The following is a 23900-nucleotide window of genomic DNA, read 5'->3' on the forward strand; positions in this document are numbered from 1 at the left end:
AAACAGCCATCAGATGTCTCAAATTAGGCCCATTTAAACCCCCTCAAGCCTGCATTTGGCTTTTAATGCATGGAGCACTGTGTTGAACAGGACATTGATTTTTTAAGGTTTCAGATAGAGGTCATATCAGTGAAATTGCATGTCCAAACACTCATCCCTGGATAAACTCCAGAATCACAGAGGATGACTGCATTTATCTCCGAGGAATGTGGGATTACCCGTAGCGTGTATCTACCTGTGCTAAGATAAAGAAACCTATTTTTTTAAATACAGGTTGAAGGTATTTGGATTTATTAATGGTTCTAGGTCTTCTGCATTTTGCCAATTAACTAAATATCTACTATTCAGCTTAGTTCAGTTCTCTGTTGATTTAGTTTAGTTCAGTAACTGTTCATCAGTTATGAAACAAGTCCAATTCTTTTATATGCAGCTTTACAGAAGGCAATGGTGTCATTATTCAACTCAAGTGATTCAGTTCAACTAATTTAAACTCATCTGTTAGCATGGTCATTTCAATGACAGTTGCTTGGGTGGCCCATGCAGCCTTTAAAGTATGATTTGAAATCTGCCATCTTTTGGGTGATCTGCTTTCTGGTGTTCAGTTCTGCGTCTTGCTTGTTTTGAGCAAATCACAAGCCACAAATTCTAACACGCATTGTCCATTTCATGCTTTTAAGAGCCCTGTAAAAATAACTGTGCACTGGCAACGTCATTAATATGTCATTATATTATAAAAGTTGTTGCAATTTTTTTTTATTGCATCAGAGTTCTCATCCAAAAAAATACTCATTTCAGTCAGATGGTGTAGTTACAGCATCCACCAGCAGGGGCAAAACAGGGCTGTGCTACCCAGCAACACCTTGACTCTTTTTCTCAAACAGTATTGGGTTCCAAACATTTTAACATTTATTTGAGATGTATGGTCCTCACACATATTATCAGTGACTCAGCAAGAGGAAAGGAATGTGTTTGATGTGACAACTGCATTAATAATAGCTCACATTTAAAGCTGTGAGATCCGGGATGTTCTGGTACTAAGCGTCTATTGTTCCCTCCTCACATCCCTGAGCTTGTTTGTGTGTGTTCAAAGTCTTAAATTTGAGGCGAAAATGATGATGAATGTCTAACTCAAGGTGCTTTTGTGTTCATGTTAAACAGAGAGAAATGACTTTTATGTGTGTATGTGTGTACATCTGGAGTGCTTGGTCAGACTCCATTAACCAATGCTTGGTCTGCAGGTACAATGACAACACCATGAATCAAAGCCCATAAGCCTGAGGACTGTGTGTGTGTGTGTGTAATATTCCCCCGCTGGCTGATGTAATTACAGTTCACGCAAACCCCCTTTCCAGAGAATAGCTGTGATTCTCACCATTTAACCTATTATTTTATTTTCATTCAAGTGCACTCCTCTAAAATCCTAAAATACTAAAAAAATCCAGTACTTGGAAAGCAGCTATGTGGCTGCGAATTAGGGAAGTATTTAGATTGTTAGCTGGTCATCCGAATGATATTGACTAATCTCTTTTTTTTCATAGTTTTTAGCAATGTTGCTTTGAAGTTGATTAATTTAGAGATGCAGATTCCCTGAGAGGATTTTAGTATGCTTGGAACAATCTCAGACCACACTGTCTACTTTCACAACCTAAATAAAACTGCGGTTCATGCTTTAGTGTGGTATGGCTATCCAGCTTATTTTGGTCTCCTGTTTCTCTGAATTTTTTAAAAGAATAATGAACCTAAAATGCATATTTGCTGAATAGTTAGTTACCCTGAGCGCATCCAGTCTTCATCGGAAGGGATTTGGAGACATTTACATCACTTGCTCACCAATTGATCCTCTGCAGTGAATGGCTGCTGTCAGAATGAGAGTCCAGACAGCTGATAAAACATCACAATATTCCACAAGTAACCCTCACGACTCCAGTTCAACAATTAACATCTTGTAAAATGAAAAGCTGCGTGTTTGTAAGAAACAAATCCATCAATGCATTTTAACTTTAAACTGTCGCTTCCGGACAAAATGCCAGTACACAATCCATAATAATTCCAAAAGGCTGATCTCCTGTTGTCCTCTCATGTCAAAATCAACCAACATATTTGCTCAGATCTGTTTTCGACTGGCTTTTTCACTTTTTCAATATTTCACTCAGGTGACCTGAGTTCAGTTTTCATCATGAGGTTCTTTGCTGATCCTTTTACCCTCTCTTTGCCTCATACGTTCCTGTTTGATCTGTAATGTCCTAACCAATGAAGGCACAAAAAAGCCAAAAATATAACTTTAAAATGATTAAGCTATGATTATTGTGACTTCATCGGCTGTTTGGACAACCTTTCCCAACTTTCCACTTTGTTTATCCAACCACAACTAAAAAGGCCAAAAATATAACTGAAAAATGATTAAGTTATGATTATTGCGATTTCATCAGCTGTTTGGACAAACTTTCTCAACTTTCCACTTTGTTTATCTTAACCATAACTATACACATTATGTGGTAAATTCTTGAATATACCAGCCTAGATGTGTCTGATCTAAACATCCAAAAGATTGTCCACTGCTGAAATTCTAGAGTCTCTCATACGAACTTGGATACCTGATGTTATCAGTGTGTGTGTGTTTGAGCTTATGTGTATGTGGCTGTAGTCTGAGCCAGTGGAGCAGATGTTGAGTGCTCAGCTTACAAATGACTTTGGAGGATTTCCCAATGAGATGTGGAATGTCTTATTCTCCACCGAGATTTCAAAACAAGGGCCTAAAAATAAAGTCTGTGCTAAGTCTCTCATCAGTAAAGACATCAGTTGTGCAGCTCTGAGTTTCAGCCCACAGACTTAGAATGCAGAAGGATTGTCAGCATGTGTTGGGGTTCAGTGTTTATTTGCAAAATATTTGCATTTCAGAAAATTTGAATTGAAACTTGCTTCACATTTAAAGGAAGAGTTCACCCATGAACATTTTTTTTTCCATTTACTCACCCTGTAGAGAGTACAGTCGCGACAAGTTTGTCATCAGGGATGGCAAATCCCATGGTTCTTGGGTGTCGCATGACTGCATATTATATTATTATCTGTTTTACAAGTATGTGTTGCAGAGGTATCATTCTTTATTATCAAAGAAGGACAGAAAACATTTTCTGTGCAGTAATATTTTATTTCAACTATACATGCCGTGTTAAAAAAGTCAACAAAAATATTCTTAAACAATGACAGTAATTATTTACACTTTCACAGTACAGCTTTACAATATCTACACATTAAAATATTCCAGAGAGGAAAAGCTGTATTTCAACTGCCAATGTTTGCACAGTATTAAAAATAAAAGGTAGACCAGTCTGGTTTCTTTGCACGTAGAGTATTGACTGAACAGTAAAGGCTTGAAGTCAGATTGCAGATTTATATTGCAATATACAAGGCAGCTCAACACAGGACAACTTGAACCAGAGCACAGGATCAACTCTCTCTCCTTTAATAAAACTGATCTTTAGCAGGTGATGATGCACCAGCCTCTGCTCAGCTGCTCTAATACAATCAGAACATGTAAACAAACATGAAGCTTTGGGATTGAACAGGCAAGTTTCCCCTCAATATACTGAAATTCACAAGTAATTAAAAAAAGAAAAAAACTCTAATCGTAGATGACCATAAAAGCACATCTCGATTTGACCCCATTAAATGTTGTGAAATATTGTTAATTGTTAAAATGTATATCACCTAAATAAGTTAGGTGATATACATTTTAGATTCATAATACATTCATTGCATGACATCTCATCATCGCAAATTAGCACCTTCCAGAAATTAATAAAAATAAAATGGCAATAAGAAAACGGCCAAGCAATTATTATAATCTTTTTTTCTAAATCTCATTTCTCTAAAAGAAAGGTCATTCTGAAGGTCCAGCCATATCATTGTCTCCCCATCTAGGGCAGTAGCCATTGCAAATATTGAGGGGATGGACCTGCCCCCACTCCAAATTTTCGAATTACTGGTCAATCATTATGGGTTTTGCAATGACCGAATCCTAAAATTTCACCCTTGGGTAGCCTCCCTGCTCATATCCAACCAAAAATTATTTGTCTGATAATAATGAAATGTCCCAAACCAAACTGCGCTCTCATGACTTTAATAAGGCACACAAATACACTGATACAGGTAAACTTGCCTTGAAAATATCCACAATTAAATAGTTGTATATTTACAAAAACATTATCACTGGCACGACTCTGCAAGACACACTGGTAGGTATTGCAGTGATTGAACACTTATAGTGAGTATGCAATTGAGGCCTCTGTTCTTTGCAACAAGCAAATTGAAGCATAACTCTCAGATAGGGTCTAGTATGAAGTTGGTTTTTGCCAGAGTTGAGTAGTGGTTTATAGTAAGGAATGTGCTGTTTGCAGTTTTATGCAATACTTTGCCCAGGAACCAAAAAGCAAGCTGTGTAAACTGAAAGGAATCTTCAAGAATGTAAAAGGAGACAAAAATTGTCTTGAATTTCACAGACCCATCAGCAGTGCTTGCTTGGCATGTAGGAAAGGAGAGAGGTTGATCAATGATCTGCCTTACGTCATAGTTGAAAGTTGACTCTATGGGATTACAGGATTCCCAGTGAATTTCTGGAACTAAAAATGACCAAAGAGAACATTGTACATTTTACCAGCGTGATCCTGTGCTGAGCCTGTGGGTTTAAAAGCTTGACGCAGCTTGACACAGAACCGCTGCATGGAATGCCACACTGGAGTCTGTTAAACATTGTCATCGTCTACACTTAGCAGCACAAATGTTGAGGGCACTTTTACCCTGTGAGTTTTAAAATCAGTAGTCCAAGCAGGAGCCCTGGACATTTCTTTTGCACACAGACATTATTAATTAATGTCTGGATTCTGTGTCCAAGCACATCTGATGTTAATGCACCATAAATGGGATTTATTTTATGACAGCGATGCCTCAAGCTTGTTCTCAGTTTACTGAAAAAAAACATGGTCAATGAATGCACACAAGTTTACCCCAGAGACTAATCAAACACAGACACGCAACATGTCCCTTTCACTCTGTCTGTCTTCTGGAGAGATATCCAAGCAAGAATGTCATATTTTCCAAACAGTCTAACAAAAACAGTTCACATTGACGGGGAGAACAGTGCATAGGGGAGCATACGCTGCCCCATTGCCGCAGCAACTACACAGCTGCTTTATGCTGCATGTTAGCTGTGACCCATGACCTCAGGCGTCCCTGCCGCCTTAAAGATCAGAATCCGTCACCTGCCACTGAAGCGTGACAGGACAACGTCATTGAGAACTAGGCACAACTACCCGAAACAGAAGCTCTGCCATCCAATTCATTTCCCTTCATAGGGAACGCAGACTGGCACGCCATATCTCTGAGGGCCAAATGCTTTTACTCCCACTGTCCATTCATCGAGTAAAATCCTGCTAAGCATTTCAGTAGCTATACTTGTTCACTGCCCTCATTTGTGCAGTCTGTGGTGCAAAGCCATTGGGTTTGGGGGGCACATCAGGCTTTAACGATGGTGTCCGTTTGATGGACGTTCGTGGTAAAGATCCATGACCACTGTAGCTGCTCTGCCGGGATACGGAAGGTGTCATAGCCATTGGTACCCCGTGAGAGTCTAGTCGAGTGGGTGGGGTAGGAGTTGGGGGCATGTACCCACCCCTGTTCATACTAGGTTGCCGGGACACTATGGCCCCGCTAGGTGAGTGCAGCCCTTTGGGTGGCGAGGATATGGAGTGTCGCTGGGATGAGCTGCGGTGATACCGCTGTCTCTCGAGAGTTCCCATCTGCCCTGTGGGCGATGTTGGTGTAGTCGGGACATCCAGTCTCTTGGTCGGGCTATTCCTGGGCAGAGAGGAAGAGGGAGAGTACAAGGAGGCCTCTCGGCTTGGGACTTTGGGGGGAATCTCTGTTGGGCTTACAATGGGTTCCAGCATCAGGTGCTGTCGGGATTTGGGCATCTCTACCATGATGGCCTTTGGGGTACTATCATTCAGATGCTTCAAAAGGTCATTCAGCGTGTTCCTGGCATCCACAGTGCGCCGCTGGTCTTTACGGCCAGATTTGGAACCATGTTGATCACTATTTTGGATCTTCTTTTCTGCTTGAGGCCCTTCAGGAGTACTGAAGGATGCCTTGTTCTCATGTGTGGCATTGGGCAGTACCACGGCACTGGGGATGTGGGGGTTGCTGATGGTAGAATGGGGAGGGGGACTGGAGGGAACATACTGCGGGCTGTTGGGTGGCCCATCTTTGCGGGAGCCACTTATTTTTCCGTGAGCTCTCTCCCATTGGTTCTTAATTGGCTGAAGGCTCTTCTGTTGAAGCACAGGTGTGGACTCGGGTGTAGGCAGTGCTGCTAGTTCTGGTGGCTGTCCACTCAGGAGCATCATCTTTGTGTCTCCAGTGGTTGGCACCTCCCTCCCATTGCTCAACAGGTTGGTGTAAAGTTTAGGAGTATCCATATTGGGTTGGTACTCTTTCACAGGACTGTCGAACAGACCGTTAAGCTTGGCAAAGCTGCCAGTGGAATCAGTGCAGGACTGTGCTGACTCTGCATCTTTTTGGATCTTGCGTGGAGTGCGAAGGAAGGCATCTCTATAGCAGTAAACGACCATGCCAGCGATGAATGCACCAAGCAGAAATGCAGCTAACACACAGGAGATAAGGATATTCATGTGCACCATCTGGTTAGATTCACCTGCTTGTATTTCCCATACACCTGCAACACAGATATCAAATACCATGTTAACACACTGATCACTGAACAACTCTCTTAAGGCAAAAAGTCCCCCCCCCCACAAAGGATGCTTAACAATTTGGTTTGAATCTGTTATGTCCAGCATTTTAGAAGCTTTTAAAGAAATCTACCAAGCATTCAGAAAATGCAATGAGATATCCTGTTATTTTATTAGTGAAGGAGGCAAATTAGTAAAGAGGTATGATGGAACATTTTATTGCACATGGGTTGCAGTATCAGGTGAGTTAGTATGTTGTTGTTTTACATGAGAGTTTTCCCAAAGAGAATTAAGCCTGCTGTCTTCGTCTAGTACCCGGGGGTGAGTGTTGTTAGCGTCCGCATATATTCTAAAGAGTTAGTCGGTGAATAATTTTGCTCGAGAGGTGATTAAAAGTGTTGCTCAGTGGCAAGGCCTTTGGAAGATTTCCTAAAACCCAAAACCAAGGGCAGAGAAAGAAAAAGATGAAAGAAGATAAAGATGTAGCCATTTAAGTCAGACTGAACAAAAATGTTATAGAAAATGCATTAAATGAAAATATATAGAAAATAAAGTTAAACATGGAGGACAAATCATAGTAACAAAAGATTTTTAAAAGTATGGAAAATAATAATAAAACGCTTTATACGCTGATGAAATCTAAGTATAGCTGCTTGTATCATCTCAATACTGCAGAATTGCTTATCATGCCATTTTGGAAAAGGAATTGGCTGCTATCAGAGATGTTTGCACTCTCTCAGTAGACTAGCAGCACTAATAGCAGCTATTACCCAGAATTCCATGCAGCAGCGCAGAGCGCTCTGGTCAAGGCCTTACCCTCCAGCACACCTGGTATATGCTCAACAGAATGTGAAGTGGCTGGGTCATCATGGAGCACAAATGTCCGTGAGCCAAAGAGTTGGGGTATCTGAGTGGGGATGGTTTGGGGTGATTGTATGGGTTCAGAGGTCACGGGCACTGTGACTGACGATGATGGCAACTCCATGTCTGTAGCGACAAACATACTGTTATAGAATCGGAGCCCATGATAGGCGCAACGTAACGATCGGGGTTAGTACATACTGACAGAACTGTCATTCGTCAGTTTATATGATTCATTGAGGTAAATATTTAGAGATTGACTCAGATTTAGAGATTTGAACCATTACAGGAAGGTAATGGCTGTACAAAGTCTCAGGTAAGGAAAATTGCAGCCTGAGAGGAGGGAAAGGATGAAGATTATCTCTAATAGAATGAAGAGACAACAATATACTCCAGGGAGAGGATAAGGTGGAGGCAGCACATATCCATGCAAGAATGAAAGAAAGAATGCAGGAAATGATGGACAAGCTGGTGCTGAGAGATCAGGTGCCTCTCAATGATAATGGTGATATGATAAAAAAAGCACAGGAATAAGGGTAGGTGCAGCACTAGAGGAGAAAAGAAAGGGTGAAAGATGAACTCAATGAATGAAACCAGTGCAGTACAGGAAACTAACCAGAGGTTGGGTCGCCATATGATTTGAAATCTGGCGCTGATGTAGTGGCCAAAAATTCTAAAAGAATTAAAGGAACAGGAAATCAGCATAAAATAACAAAAATAAAAGTTTGAAATTATAAAATAAGCGCTAAAACTGTTTTTATTAAATTACAAAAGAACAAAAAGTGTTTGTTTTCCTCTGGTTTACACTGTATCGCTCTTTTACTTTCTGTAATGTTGAGGACTACACAATGTATGTGTGAGTGTTTAATTGTCAGAGGAATTAGTATGATGTTTGTGTGGTATGTGTTAATTTCCATCAGCTGAGAGTGTGAGGGGGTTATTGATGTCACAACTACTAACTAATGTTTCTGAAAAGATGCGCGTGTTGATGAGCTCACCATGACAATCGCCGAGGTGCGCTGTGTTGCCGTATTCAACATCTTGCTCATAAACAGTTCTGAAAAACAGGAAAAAGTAAAAAGATGATGAGTTTGTACTAACAATGTCAATTTTTAGCAACATCATTAATATACACTGTTTTTCCAGTTATTTTTTTAAAAACAGCATGCATCAAAACATAAAATGTGTATTTTATAAAGAAGAAAAGTGGAAAAGATAACTGTTAAGAGAGAAGAAGAGAGAATCTAGCTCAGCTTTGTAGGAAATCGGTTGCAGTGACAATTATTCAGTTTAGTGTTCTCAGTATATCCTCCTTGCATTTTCAAGGTAAATTTTCATATTTTTGTGATTGACTTACTGGATAGCTGCAGGAATACGCTCACAAGCTCCATGTGACATCCAGCCGCAGTACGGGTCTCTAGAAGCAATGCAAGACCTGCAACACAAAAACAATTTTTTATAACTACACAATATGGAAAATGAACACACCACATAATGGTTAAGGAGGTTTCATGCTGTTCAGGCGACAAAAATGAAATATATTTGAATTGGATCTGCCAAAAAATGTATTGTGCTGCCTGTATAAACAGACTTGCATTCAGGACTCACTTTTGACAGGAACTGTGTCGTTCACAGCGGCTGAGTGGTATTCTGACCACACAGCTGGAAAAGGCCACATAGAGTGTGTGGGTGTCTTTATCTAGGTGGAAAGACAGAATTCGCCGATCGTCCTCACTGCTGGATAAACACCTGGGAGAATAACAGAACGGTGGGAGGGAGACAGTGAAGAACAGATAAATCACGTTTATCAGCTCTATCCATCACTCACTGCTTTCTTCAGTCACACAGTTCAACAGAAAGAGAACAAAAAAAACAACAACCTTTCGCTTTCACATTAAACAGATCTAATCTCATCTCAAAGGATCCAAAAATTTCATTCAGGTCATAAAAGGATTGCGTCTACAAATACGTTTCCCACAATTTAAAGACAAAGGGAATGCATTTAGAGACTGGTCATGAGATAATTAAATAAGGTTGAAAAACATACTTGGCTTGGTTGAAAACGTCAATCTCCTCCAGTAGGACACTGTCATTCAAAGACAGTGGGGATGTCTTGGCTAGAACTTTTAGCACAATGCCTGCCTCAGAGCCAATGAAAACCACTGTGTAATTCTTATGGGGTCCTGCTGTGTTATCAACGGCGAGTGCCGTGAGCCTGTACCTGAAAAGATGAAGTAAAAACACTTGAGTACAAGGCCGCTTTTCAGTTACAAGGAGACGCATAGATTACAACAGTTTAACTTGAGCTGACACAGGACAAAACATGTTGAAACGCGATACATCTATCAAGACCTGAACTAGTTAAATTAGGCGTGCCAGTTGTTTAGAATGTGAAACCAACGCTCTTTGCTGGGAGGGATATAAAATGTTTACCTGATACTTATTTAACAGCTGACACTGGGTCTAGATGGCAAACTGCTCAGTGTGTTATGTAATTATATGTTTTATGTAAAAATCCGTGCTAGAATTACATTTCTTTCTGACGGATATCAATATTTCTTTCTGATTATACAGATTATCCAAAGAGAGCTGGTGACTTTTCCCTGTCAAAGTGGGCAGACTGTGCTGATTGTCAAATATCTTGGTTGCAGCAAATCTTGCGAGAGTCAGATCAAGGTTTTTCAGACTGGGCTGAATGATGGCACTGTGCCCGTACCTGACTCTTGTTTTGGTGAACCAGGGTTCGTCTCCAATGGAGGGGACTGAGGCATCCATGAGAGGGTGTGACTTGATGAACTGAAGGGTCTCGTCTGGAAACTCGATGGAGGTTTTGTAAGACTCTGCTGAACCGTGTCCCGCACAGCAGCCGGGTCTGAAAAGACAAAACGCAAACACATGCAGTTCCGGTTGAGGGAAAGAGGGCAAAGAGCTATGTGCCACATGCCTGTAAATCTATACCCGCCTCCATATGGTCGCTGCACACACAGGTTAAATATGCAGCATGTCCAATTATCTCTTGTTAATTATTAATTTCACAATGATTAGCCCGTCACGCACTAGTGCGTGCACCAACCTGGGCTTAGGCAGCTTCTCCTCTGGAAATGGTGTCCACACTGAATCTGGTGTCTTTTGCTCTTTGAAACGGCCCCGGAATGCTTTCTCAATGTCCGCCATGGAGAACGCACATACCGCAGAGCCAGGGATACTAAATAAATCAGAAACAGCGGCGTTAGTGCTATTAAGTCAGTTTCCATGTGGAGTTTTTGTGGAAAGGATTGTGGCAAGCTTTACCTGTTCAACTGGGTGGTAAAAACTCCAACCACAGAAGGCACCCCATTAATGTCGATGATGTCCGTAATAGCTTGAAGGACGTCAAAGTAGAAAAATGATTCTCCAGGAACAGAACAGTTCAGGCGAGCCTTAACAAAAGATGTCCAGTATTTTTCCAGCACCCGCTGAGACCCTCCCATGTCGTTTTTACAGATCCGAGCCACTCTGGAGTAAACCGCCTGCAGCGGGAGAAAAATAGCAGGATAAACTCAGCATCGCTCTCTAAATACTAGATCTTTCTCCCCGTTGAATCTAAATATACGCAAGAAACATTTTTTTGGGATATAACAAAACTGCAATGTGCTAGAGGGCTTGAATTAGCACCATGTAACCATCTTAATAATTCACTACTGTAAAACCTGCTCTCAGTGCAGGTGTTGACTGCAATATTAACTAAACTTAAATATTGATTAGTTTGTGGTATAAAGAAGTCGTTATATGGGCCAATTTAAAGCAAATCCTGAGGCAACGGATGATATATTGACCCTCTGGGACAAACACTCATCCCTAAATAAAAGCCTATGAATACTACATTAACATACAAATCAGAACTACATCATTACAGTTTAGATACCATGGTATTACCATCTGATAACGTCACTATACCATCACATTACTTTTTGTGTGCGTGTTTTGTAAACTTTAGCACCCGTAGCAATGTCAGCATTACACATTTCATAGCAAGTCATACCTTTCCCAAGTTGTTGTGCTCGGCTGCGATTTCTCTGAAGAAAAAGTAGACAAAATCCCCATAATCCACGGCATGGAGAAAATGTGGCTCTGGAAAAGAAAGAGAGAAGCATTAGCATCTCCGCCGCTGACCCCAAGTTAAATTTTGATGTGTTTTTGTTGGCTGACTGAATAGCTGAGTGTTGACCTAGATTGTGCCACACTGGATTTTACATCAACACCCACCATTTTCTCTTCTCCCACACTGACCCACTTCTTTAAGGTACAGGTTATAGGTCAGATGTGTCCTCGGTTGAGGAAGGTTAACATAAAACACAGACTAGTGTGTACATGAAGCAGACAAGCAAGAGTTTCTGTACCTTTTAACCACTTGGAGTCATACTTGATGGTGCGAAGGGCAGAACCATCTCCCATGCTGCGATAAATCACAGCATCGCTGGCCAGGAAGTCGGCCACTGTTGCTGAGTACAGCTTACCATCTATGACATAAATACTTGAGCTTAAAACACACTTTATCGTCATTACATAATTATATACAACTCTCCAATATACTTGGAGTTCAGCACACATCTCAGAACACTAAAGGCTTATTCACATGGTTGTTCTCACTCATAAATGCATGACACAATGAACAAGATATTTCATAATACGTTTTGCTTTTTACTTCCTTGTTCCTGCTATTTTACATGTTCCAGGTACTGAAAAATGTATAATCTTTCTGTCATAATAATAATAATAATAATTTCTTGTTTTAAGCATGAATCTAGTTCAATTTAGAGTTTAATGTTTAAAAATATTTAGATATTTGAACTGGAGGTTTTTTTGTACAGACTCATTCAGATGCACTCGTGACATCACAGTGTACTAATTCTCAGGTTGTGACGTTCCTGTCTGTATACTAACAGAGCTGGCGTGAAGACAGGACGTTCTCGCGGCTTCTGATTTATGCGCAACATCAGTCTCGGCTCTCATTGGAGCGTTAATTTTATCCAAAACTTTTAAAATTCATGGCAAAGTTATTCATCATCCTCCTCATTATCCTGACAGCTCTCATACCAGCAAACAGGGCAACGTTCGTCTGCTTGGCGTCAAACGGGCATCGGGCCAATCCGCTGATCTCTTCCCCATCAAACTCCAAGTTATCCAACTAAATAAGAGAGGGAAACAGATAGAATATATAGAGATCCAGGGTTCTTATTTTCATTGTACTGTAAAACTGCTCGTATCCACATTAACCAGTTACTTATTAAAAGCAAAACAACATGCAGACAGTCACGTAGCCCTAACAGCGTGACCTACCCTGTAGTAACGGCACATTGGGTTGAAACCATTTGTTCCGCAGATGAACACAAGGTCATCGTTTCTCAGAACCAGGACTTTAATGAAATTATGGCACTCGTCCTGAGAGGGAGACAAGACAGTGAGATTTATGGTTGCTTCAGTGCTGTAAATACTACAGAACCAGCGATGGCTGATTTATGCTGAAGGGGTGGAGGACTCACTCTGTGCTTTCCCTTCATGGCGCATGTCTCCCTGTCCGCCTGTCCCGACCGCCACGTCAGCTTCTGTGACATCACACACTATCACCATTAGACACAGTTTCCCACACTCTTAAACATTAATAATGCGCTACATTATGGGCAGGGACAGAAAGACAGAAACAGAAACCTAACGATTTACAGAAAGTGCTTCGATGACTGGAACTGGAACTTAGATTAACAAGAGATAGTTTGTATCACTTGGTGCACCTCAAGAGTCACAAGAGCACTTTGGTCATAAATTAATTTACCGTGAACCCACCCTGTATGGAATAATCTCGTTCCTGTAGGACTCTCTCAGACTCACTAAATACACCTGGTCCCTGCGAGAGAAAGAGAGAGAAAGAGTTTACACACAAATTACTACTCATAGTTCAAAACAGCTCGTCCGAACAGGTCAAACAGTCGAAGATCTCGCTTCCACATCCTGTGCTGACTTACCTGCCCGCGATGAAAAGCGTATCGTGTATCTTGGTCATGAGCTGAAAGTCCAGTCTGTGCTGAGATTCGTTGCCAGAGGGACGTCCACGAAACACTGGGTACTGTCGTGCATCTGTGGAACAAACAGATGCGCCGTTATTCAGTATTAACGTCTACAGAGCTCGACGTTGGTATTGATCGGCTGTTGCTAAAGTAATGAATGCAGGTTCCGCATTGACGTCCAGCGACTGCACTGTCAGCAGCCTGGAGTGTTTTCTCACTGCAGAGCACAGCATCGCTAATGCAATGACTCTATGTGTGCATGTCTTCTTTTAAAGCACGTGGCAAACGCCAGTTTCATTTTAGAATATTTTTATTGTGTGCTCAAGTGGAATTTTGTTAAATTATGCAGAAAATGCAAACTATTACATTTTATCTTGAAAGACAAAAATAACAAAAAACTATTTTGGGTTGTATGTATATCCACTAGCCATTGTTTATGGGAAATGTGATGCACTAGCGAGAGTGTAAAAAAGTGCTTCATGGCAGTTTACTTTCTACCAAAAGCCTGCAGTGCCAAAAGTGCCCTAAGTTGAAGAAACACCAGTATGTTTTTTTGTTTTTTGATAAAGATCTTATGTAGATGGGGGCTATTCAGAAACTGTGTGGTGTCTGGTTCTTACAGTGTCGGTCCACAACGTCTAAAGGGATGTTGTCCTCAGGAAAGCTCACAGCCTCCAGATGGGATGCCATCAGCTGCAGTAGCAGCAGCAGGTCAATCGTCAGTTCTCGCCACCCCATTGCTGGCACAGAGGGCACACACCTCCTGTACTGCACTTATGTAGATGTTACCTGTAACACACACAAACACATGCAGACGTCAAGATAGATCAGCCACTATTTTAAAGTACTTGCTCTTGTGTTTTTGTGCATGACATCTGTCAGGATTTGATGTGTAGATTAGAACGCATGGTTTTTGTGTATACACATGCAGGTTCACTCCCAACAGATCATTTAGTGTGTGTGTATTTGGCAGCCAATACCTATGATTGATAATCTGTCCATGAGAGGAAGGTCAAAAAACAGACAAAGAGGGGGTGGAAAGCAAGCGCTTAAGACACCAGAAACGTGAATGCTGTGTAATCAGCTAGCTCTGATGCACATGTACACTGTATTTTAGAATGGAATTTGTCTACTATTAAGTGTGCGTGTGTGTTTGGACTGAGTACTGTAATTGGGAGTGTGTTTGCTGTGCCTGGCACAGAAGTCTCCAAATGGACATCCAAACAGGAAGATTTTCAGAGGTCTGCGTGCTGTGGTTGGGGTCGTGTCCTTGAGAGACAATCATCTGTGCATATTAATGAGCAGTGTAAAGTCAAATATTTATAAAGCTACAAATTATTCATGCCAGCAAAGCCCGAACGGATATAAACAATTTACATGGAGGCAACAAACAGCTTGGCAGAAATAGAGAGAGTGAGTGAGTCAGGCCTCAACCACTTCCTGAACGCATCTCGCCACACATGCTCACATACAGTATTGACATTTTTGCAATTAGCGGCCCTGCGCACCTGCTCCCATGCTGTAATATGCATATGCTGCCTGTACCACCCTGCTATTATTGATTAGCTGTTGATTGAACAGTTCCCAATTGATCAGCTGAATGGGATGTGACCTAGGGTAATTCTCCTAATGAAATATGATCCACAGTCCTTTGAGGAAGGGAGATTCTCTGCTCATCTGTTGTCATAAAGGATCTTAATTTCTACAGGCTGACTGCAAGGGATTCTGGGCTATCGTGCTTTGATCGGATCAATAGAAATGACTCTTTCTCTGGCAATTTCTTATATGAGATGAGAGAAAAGGTTGGTGATTTGAGAAGATGAAGTTATGAAAAGAGATGGAGAGACAAAGGACCAGCTTAGAAACAAAGACAAAAAAATACAAAAAAGGAAGGAAAATGGAAGGATGAGACAAGCAAGAGAGACAAGATGAGATGAAAAGAAGAGATATGTATGAGACAAGAAGTGAATATAAGGAAAGAAATTATGAGATAAGAAAAGAAAGGGTAGAGAGGAGACAAGAGGAGCAGAGACGAGACAAATAGTATAGATGAGAAGATAAGATGAGACAAGTAGAAAAGAAAGACAAGATGAGACCTGAGACATAAGGAGAGACAGGATGAGAGGGAAAAATGACAAAATGAGGCAAGAATTTAAGAAAAGAGAGGCAAGGAGAGGACATGAGACATAAAAACGAGAAAAAAGAAAACGAGAAGATGAGACAAGAAAGAGAAAAGAAAGGGGCAAGATGAGAAAAATAAGACAAGAGAAGTGGAGATGAGACAAAATAGAACAGATAAGATGAGAAGGACACGCAAGATTACTTGAGACAAACATGAGAGACAAGAACGGAAGAAAAGGAGAGGCAAGATGAGAGAAAAGATGAAAACAGAACAGATTATGCAAAAAAAGAAGAGAAGAAAAAGAAAAGAAAGATGAGACAAGGTGAGAAAAGGCAAGGTGACAAGGACAAAAATGGAGACAGGATGGAGAAGGACAGACAGAAATAGGACAAACAAGATGAGGAAGACACACTGTATGAGATAATTTGAGATGAAAAGAGAAGGATCAAGGTGAGACAAGATGAGAAAAGGAGAAGAGAAGAGAAGGAGAGACCAGAAGACGAGACACGATTGAAGATAAAGTTTCCCTTGCCCATGTGAGCTTGAGCGATTAAAAGCTTTAATGTTTGGACACTCAGTGGAAGTCAAAGATCAAGGGGTCAAAAAACGTGTCTATCATAACAGAGTTACAAATGAATTTCTTTTCCCACACGCATCCTTGATCCGTACAGAAGTGCACACATCAGCAGAACGGCACTCTCGAAGGGGTCGGGAAACACCGTATGGATTAAGCAATGTGTACAAGAGGAGCGCCAGTTTAATACAGCACTGAGAGTCTAATCACAGCTTCACAGTGCCGTATCATTTCCTCCGCCTGGATATTACTTCAAGAAATAAAGAAGGATATTTCCAGCACCCTGGAGCATATTCATCGTCAATGACAGAAATTCCTCACAAGCTCTAATCATTATTCATAGAAACACCACAGGGAGTTACGCAGACACGCTACAATCCCACAACAATTCCGGCATACGAAAAACACCAGGCTTTGGCAAAGAGAGCGAGAGAAACCTAATGCAAAGCAAAAACAAAGGACATACAAAGGTCAGGCGTCTTGAATTTCTTTTCAATATACAGCGAGCGCAACGTGTTTTCTATTGAATGACTTGGCTTGGTTTTCCATTCTTGCCCTCCGGTGTATGAGACTGAACAGGCCCTGCGTGGAGAGAGGCGACTAGTCACGCAACCTGTTAGTGTTTAGCTGCTCCCCGGCTACTCTCATTACAGCCGCTCTCCGTGCGACGCAATCGCACACTCGTTGATGTTTTTGGCTGCGTTTCCCGGGATGCTGGCACGCCACTTGTGTTGGCAGGTCGTTCCAGTAAGATTGCCTGCAGCATATCCACCCAGCGCCCGCCCGCCCGCGAGAGTCCAGCTGCAGGAAATGCGAGAGTGAAGGCCAAAAGAACAAAGCCGGTCGGTGACGTTCTGTGGCTTCAGTTAACCTTGTGAAATAAACGCTCCCCAATGGTGCAGCTGATGTGCTAAAGCTAGTTTCATGCATCCTGATGCAGGAGAGAATTATGTCACTTAACCGAGGAGTTGCATTTCACAATCACTTTGGTTTGGTTTAACATGAACCCTGCAGGTCTGCCTGACACTGAGAAAGAAGGTGAAAGAATAAATCAACAGAAGCTGTAAAATAGGGTTAATAGGGCGAGTATGGTGGTATATACCACACAATGGCAAAAATGTGCCAGGTGCTAGAGAATCTATACCGTGGCAGATATATACAAGCAGATATCAGTGCTCAGGTATGATTTACAATATTTACATATAAGAGAAAAAGAAGAAACCTGAAAAAATGTTATAATGCAGTGACGGGACGTGTGCCCAACTTGTATTTAAGTGTAGAACTAGTAATTAAGGGTATTTGTTAAGCACAACACAAAACAGAGTTTAATAATTTATGATCGGCAAGCAACTTTGCCAGGTTTCTGCAGTAAGAAAAAAATAAATAAAATAATCAAAATAATAATTTGTGCTGTGGTATTGTCAGAATTGAGTCTGAACTATGTTTACTGTTTTTCATTTCAAAACGTATTGTGTATAATCTATAAAAAACTTATATAGTATAATAAATATGCTTAAAACAATTAATATGTAATATGGAAAATTAACATGCAGTCACAGGTTTGCATACATCAGCTATTTTACACTGATATGCTACACTGTGGCTCATCATATCAAAATTTTGAGTCTGAAATATTAGTTTAATAAAGTATCAGTTTAATAAATAACAATGTACCATTCTTTATGAAAAATTATATATTTTGGTTTGTGTCCGATTATAAAAATTCTATAAATTAATACATAAATAATAATCAAGTCAGTAAGTATGTTTCGTTTGTAATGTATAGGCTAGAAGTAACTGGATTATGCACATTTAAAAAAATATATAAATATATATAATAACTATATTACTATGTAGTATGTAGACAGTATTTTTACATAGTATTTTCATAAATAATAAATATAATTACATATATATAGTTATTATTTATTAAAAAAACTATTATTTAGTAATATAATAGTAATAAAATTAAGATATTGGTAAAACGGTCATAAAATATTGGTCATACTGCCCACTAAAACTGCAAAATGATCTTGAAAAATTGGCCCTTGTATCTGTTTTCACAACTCAGCAGTTGTGATGTGTGTGGTTTCAGAGAGACTCACGCTGAGATTAGAGCTCTCCCACACGAGAGCACTGAAATCATAAAGTTGTTTACAGTAGGATTACAGCTGAGGAGTCACAACTTGTTACTCCACAGCTGTAAGATGGGTCACTGCCCCACCTGTACAGCCTTACTCCCCATCCCCACTCTCCCAAAGCCATCTCCTGCAGGTGTGTGTGTGTGTGTGTGTGTGTGTGTGTTAAGGGAACAATAGAGAGCTCAGGGTCCGTTCACTCTGGGCCAGTGAGGAGACCTCCATGCTTTAAATGTTAAATCAGTTACTCAAGCCTGACCGAGGCTGAAGACAAGACAGCAGGACTGGCGTGGGCTTAGTGGACAAAATGTGGCCAGCTGTTGTGACTGACTTTAGTCACACACGCACGTGAAAAGTGCTGAGGCTGCTTCACGGTGAAGTTTCAGGAGAGGTATGTTATCTGGCGCTCTCTGAAAGAGCGTTGAGGAAATGCAGGGGGGCCGTGCACTCTTGTGGTTTGCATTTATAATATTTCTAAGAAATTAACCTCTTAAACTTGATGTCACACGTTAATGAAGGACAAAATAACAAAAGCATGCATTAGGAGATCAGCATCTCATTAACTTCCATATGGTCAAACAGTGAGAAATGGTTAGAGAAGAGCAGGGAGTGTTGTAATACGGAGTCATAACCGTTTAACCAATTAAAAATCAGCTACAGTGCGAAATCACTATTATAAATGACCAGCACCCACCTGAGGTCACAGTAGAAGTTGTAAGACTAACTTGATATACAGTACATCCACACAAGCTATTCCTCTACATGTTAAAAAGCCTTTTTTTCTATCATTGTGGATATCCATTTAAACTGACTTGTGTTTATACTTAGCAAATTCTATTTTCTATTCCTGACCCCTAAACCTAACCCTCACAAAACTGCTTTTCTGCATTTTAATGAAGACATTATTTAGTTTGTTTATTAAGTTGTTTTCCTCCTCCATGGGGAACTAAGCTGCTTCACACAATGTAGGTGATTTCAGGTTTTACTGTCCTTGTGAGGACATGCAGTTCTCACAATCTAGACAAAAGCTCAGCACAAACATGTTTTAGTTGTTAGTTTATGTTTTATATATGTTCTACATTTGTTGCTTGTTGGTTTTGAATTAAAATGTTTTCTGTTTCACATAAAATGGGTGGACTGTGGTTATGGTATAACAACTGATTTGAAGAAAATTTACTTTGATGTATTACACTGTTGTACAGAATTTAAACGTATGTTTTCTATTTGTCTTACAACCTCAAATATGGTAGCCTGTGAATTTGCGAGACGTAAAATAATTTTAAATACCTTTTACCTCTACTTCATGTTTTGCACTCAGCATTTGCCCCAGTGTTGTACCTCAACACGCAACATACTCGTACACCGAACTAAACGAGATAACTGTAATTTATTCCCGACTCATTCACTCATTAGTTCATTCATTCTTTTGTCACTCTTTTCGTTTCATTTGCTACGTGCGTATTTTTCACAGCGCATCTCGGATGTCACTCAACAGTTTGGCCGATTCAGCCCAGATGAACAGCATAAAGCATCCTCAAACTAAACCTTCTCCGCTCGGAACCGGAATTGAACCCCGTCTCTGAACAGAGCATGTGAATCAAAGCTGGAGCCGAGGCGTGACGAATCTCTTGAGTTGCAGTAAATGCATAAAGACAACAGAAGAGTGTTGGGTCGGTAATGGCTTCTGCTGGGAAATTGATTGTGTTAATGCATGACCATGGGCTCCAAAACCCACTTTACACAACAACGGCAACACACTCTCTCGCCCTCCCTCCCTCTACCATATTCTATAGAGGCAGTAGAGATATTATTGTTTTGTTGCTCAAGAGATCGTATCAGTTTGAATTTTATGATGCAACTCATAGGCAAAGGTTAGATGAATTTATAGGCTGTAAATCTGCCTTGTTCTACTACTATGCGAACTTGGATCCCTCATCATTACAGGACAGGAGGGGTCTGAAGTGCATTAAGATACATCTGTTCCACCCAGTGTCAGAAATTAACTGGCATTGATTTTCAGGGGCATTTATGACCTTTATGAGGGCCTTTTTCATCTCGTATAAATCACAAGCAATGGCACATATTTCAAATGAATAAACTAATTGAAATTGACACTAAAGTGTATGAATACAAGTATTTCATAATATTTCTATATTTACCTTTCAATTGTTAGGTAAAAACATGGGGATTCACTGTAAGAGCATGTTGCCCCGTATTTTGATTATCTGTGGTATTTTAGCTGAAAGTCCGACTTTTGTGCCATCTCCCCGTTTTATTATATGTACCAAGAAACGATACACTTGAGGAATAAAATGCTTGAATCAGCTTCCCACATTGAGTTGTTTAAATCCCGTTTTTTTATTTTTTATTATGACAGTATCAAGAAGAAAGCATTATTTTGTATCATTGTCCCCCTTTCAATCGAATAATAAAAGCACTGTATCAACAGGATGCTTTTCTCTTATTAATAATGCCAAATATAATCAGTTACTTTTATCCAAGCTCTTCCATCCGTATTGAATTAACAGACTAAATGCAGAAAAAAAAGTTGCCGTACAACAAAATACTCCATTTACTCCATCATCTGCGTGACAACAATTTATAAAAAGGAAAACAGAAATCCTACCTGAATGTTCTCCAAACGAGCATGTAGACTACCCTCTCCGCGTTAGGCTATATTCCAAAATGTTTTACTCTGTTAAATCCAGTGGAGATCAGACAGCATGTGTGCAGCTTGATCCATAATGCCAGAAGATTCCCATGTGTTTGTTTTATCCGAACCACTCAAAACAATTCCCAGAGCCCGTGGGGTTCGTCCAGCTTTGTGATCTTCAAAAGCTCACCGATCAAATAGGACCAAGACCCTCCCTCTCCTCTAGCACCATCCCCCCGTCATTCACCAAACCAATACAACCCAAACCAAATAAAACCAACTAAGTAATTACCTCAAGAGATCTAGGCTACTCTTCAGAATGAAGAACTTTTAGCGCGTGCGTCAGTCCGCTTATAAACAATCCGAATCGGTGTGAACGGGTAACAGGGCGAATAAAAATAGCTCCAGTTCTATATTTTGCGCTGCACCTAGAGTACTTCTGATGTTTTGGAAATCTTTTTTCTTGTCGCTTCTTTTCCTTTCCCCCATTTTTACCGGCTCAAACGCTCGTAACGCTGCATTTTCTCTATTAAATCAACTCACCTCATCTGAATCCGTGATACTCTTTACGCGATTTGGATCGCAACAACTCTTGAGTCGAAGCTTGATGTATCTCTCCGTTCTGAGCGGGGAAAAACAAACTAATGCACGGCAAATGGTGTAACTCGATCCATCCCGAGTCCATCCATCAGCAAAGCCAACCACAGCCTAGCCTAGAAACTGATCCCTCCCCATTCCCTCTCTCTATCCCTCTCCCTCTCTTTCTCTCTACTCCCTCTTTCCACTCCAGCGCTAGTAGATGTGGTTTTTGGCTGCTTTCCCTTGCTCGGCTGTTTTTTCTTTCTCCTGCCAGAGTGTGAGACCTGTATTGTCTGTAAATATTTATGTATATAATGATATAATATTTATTAATGCATTTGCAGTGTAAACTTTTTAACACACCAATAAAGTGTCTTGAATCTCGTGTGTGTATATATGCGAGAGGCCCTCACATCTTGGTGACCCTGAGGGGCCCCCCTCTCTCCCCAATCCCTTCCCCCAGCAGTAAGCTGCTTGTTAAATCTTTTCCACAGAACTGTTTTGGGAAGGGAGGACAACGAACCACACTCCTTGGAACTGCTCTTTAGAAGGAAATCTTGACTTTCAGCTTGAGGCGAAAAAGGAAAGGAGTGAATAGAATTTATTTTGACACAGTGCTCCCATGCATTTTCACCGTCAACCTTTCAGAACCGTTTTCAATAATGAAGGCATGCATAGTAAACATGTACATTAAACGCAGCTGTGACCAATGTTTTCAAAGTTTATTGTTTGCATATGCATGTCTGCACAAATAAAATTCAAGTTTGCAGTATATGTAGTCAAGTATATTTTGAAATGTTTGTTGATAAATTAAATATTAACGTTCGCTGCTGTATGAATTAGTTACAGATTCACTTTAGGCTGTATTGTGTACGAGTGTGAACATTAACACATACGAGCTGATAGTAAAACAAAGAACGGGGCAGAGTGCTAGAGGATTTGGCAGCTGTGCAGAGACACTGCAGTCAACAGTATTTAGTATTGTGCTTCTTATAAGTGCATAAATGTTGCTGCGAAATGCACACACGCATCTAAAAGTCAATATTATCTCTGCTCTCAGCAGTCGCTAAATCCCTCTTCGCTTCAATCGGAGCAGATATAATGATTATAATATTAAATGCAAATATAACTGTGGAGAAGCAAGTCGGAATGCCAACACTTCCTGCAGGTAACTGGACAGACACACATTGTACATACAGGTAATAGTTTTAGAATTTGTTCTACTGACCTAGTTGAGTCTGCTGTTAATAAACTCATCAGCACAGGTGAAGACGTGACAGGGAAATAGAGCAGGTAGAGGAAATTGAAAAGGGAAAGTTTTATGTCCTAAGACATCCCAAAGGATTGTTTGTTATTCAGAGGTTGTTCTTTTATAAGCTCATGAGACACAATAAAGATCTCAGTTATGATTCATTAAAGTTTCAACTTTATCTCAGATGTTTCTACCAAAATTTCTTAAGAGAAATATTCATAATCAATTGTGGACATATAGTAATAGTAGAGAGCTATAGCCTATATGTTCATAATGAGATATTTGACTTGTAATCACAGACTGATATCTTGGCAAATCTAAACATAGTTTGAGAGACTATTGAGATCTTTTCAGAAACGTCAACTTTTTCAAAATTGAAATATTAGAAAGGACAAAATCTCCATTTAAATACATTATTTAAAAAACAAAAATATTTTTCTTCCAAATGGGCATAGCATTTAACACTGCATGTTCATGCTAATCAAATTATTAATCTATACATCAAAAACCAAAATCTATACATAAAAAACACACAAAAAACACAATATTTTTTAAATATCCTTAAACTGTAACAGCTAGATTAAATGCATGCAGAGGCTTAATAAAGTCTTCTTCGGGGGTCCAGAGGCAGTAATAGCACCTGACCCTTCCCCCATACATCTTTACAATTACATACATGCATAAACACGACTCACACATTTGTGACACACACCTCTCCATTATCACCCCCAGTACTGTTCGTTAGCATGTGAATGTTCAGCTGGATGGCAGAACGACTTCTAAACTACTTTCAACTGGTCTGCCATTGTCTACTGTATGTGTGAGATTGACAGCAGAGGAGCAGAGGTGGGCACTCCCAGCCTCTTGAGAGCTTTGTGGGGGGTGTAGGGTGAAGGGTTAGCCAGCAGACCTCTACAACCCATCCACGCTCACT

The 23900-nt window shown here is 40.3% G+C and overlaps 1 protein-coding gene across 2 annotated transcripts; it reads right to left on the bottom strand.

The window, feature by feature from the left end:
• Positions 1–3131: 3131 nt before the first annotated feature.
• On the bottom strand, positions 3132–21818 carry LOC306888469 (semaphorin-6D-like). 2 transcript variants are annotated; one of them, XM_079446799.1, is made up of 19 exons: positions 21679–21818; positions 14269–14437; positions 13607–13718; positions 13428–13488; positions 13130–13192; positions 12927–13028; positions 12684–12774; positions 11987–12106; positions 11629–11717; positions 10899–11116; positions 10681–10812; positions 10324–10479; positions 9655–9828; positions 9216–9356; positions 8965–9042; positions 8606–8664; positions 8224–8280; positions 7563–7733; positions 3132–6730 (listed from the first exon to the last, which is right to left on the bottom strand). In XM_079446799.1, the coding sequence occupies exons 2-19, from the start codon at positions 14384–14386 to the stop codon at positions 5439–5441; spliced, it is 3234 nt and encodes a 1077-aa protein (XP_079302925.1). In that variant the 5' UTR covers positions 14387–14437; positions 21679–21818; the 3' UTR covers positions 3132–5438. The 2 variants fall into 2 exon arrangements, with proteins under 2 accessions (XP_079302925.1, XP_079302926.1); XM_079446800.1 differs by lacking the exon at positions 7563–7733 and having other exon boundaries at positions 3138–6730; positions 21679–21759.
• Positions 21819–23900: the final 2082 nt, after the last annotated feature.

This window comes from Barbus barbus (assembly GCF_936440315.1).
Source record: "Barbus barbus genome assembly, chromosome: 22".
NCBI classification, from domain to species: Eukaryota; Metazoa; Chordata; class Actinopteri; order Cypriniformes; family Cyprinidae; genus Barbus; species Barbus barbus.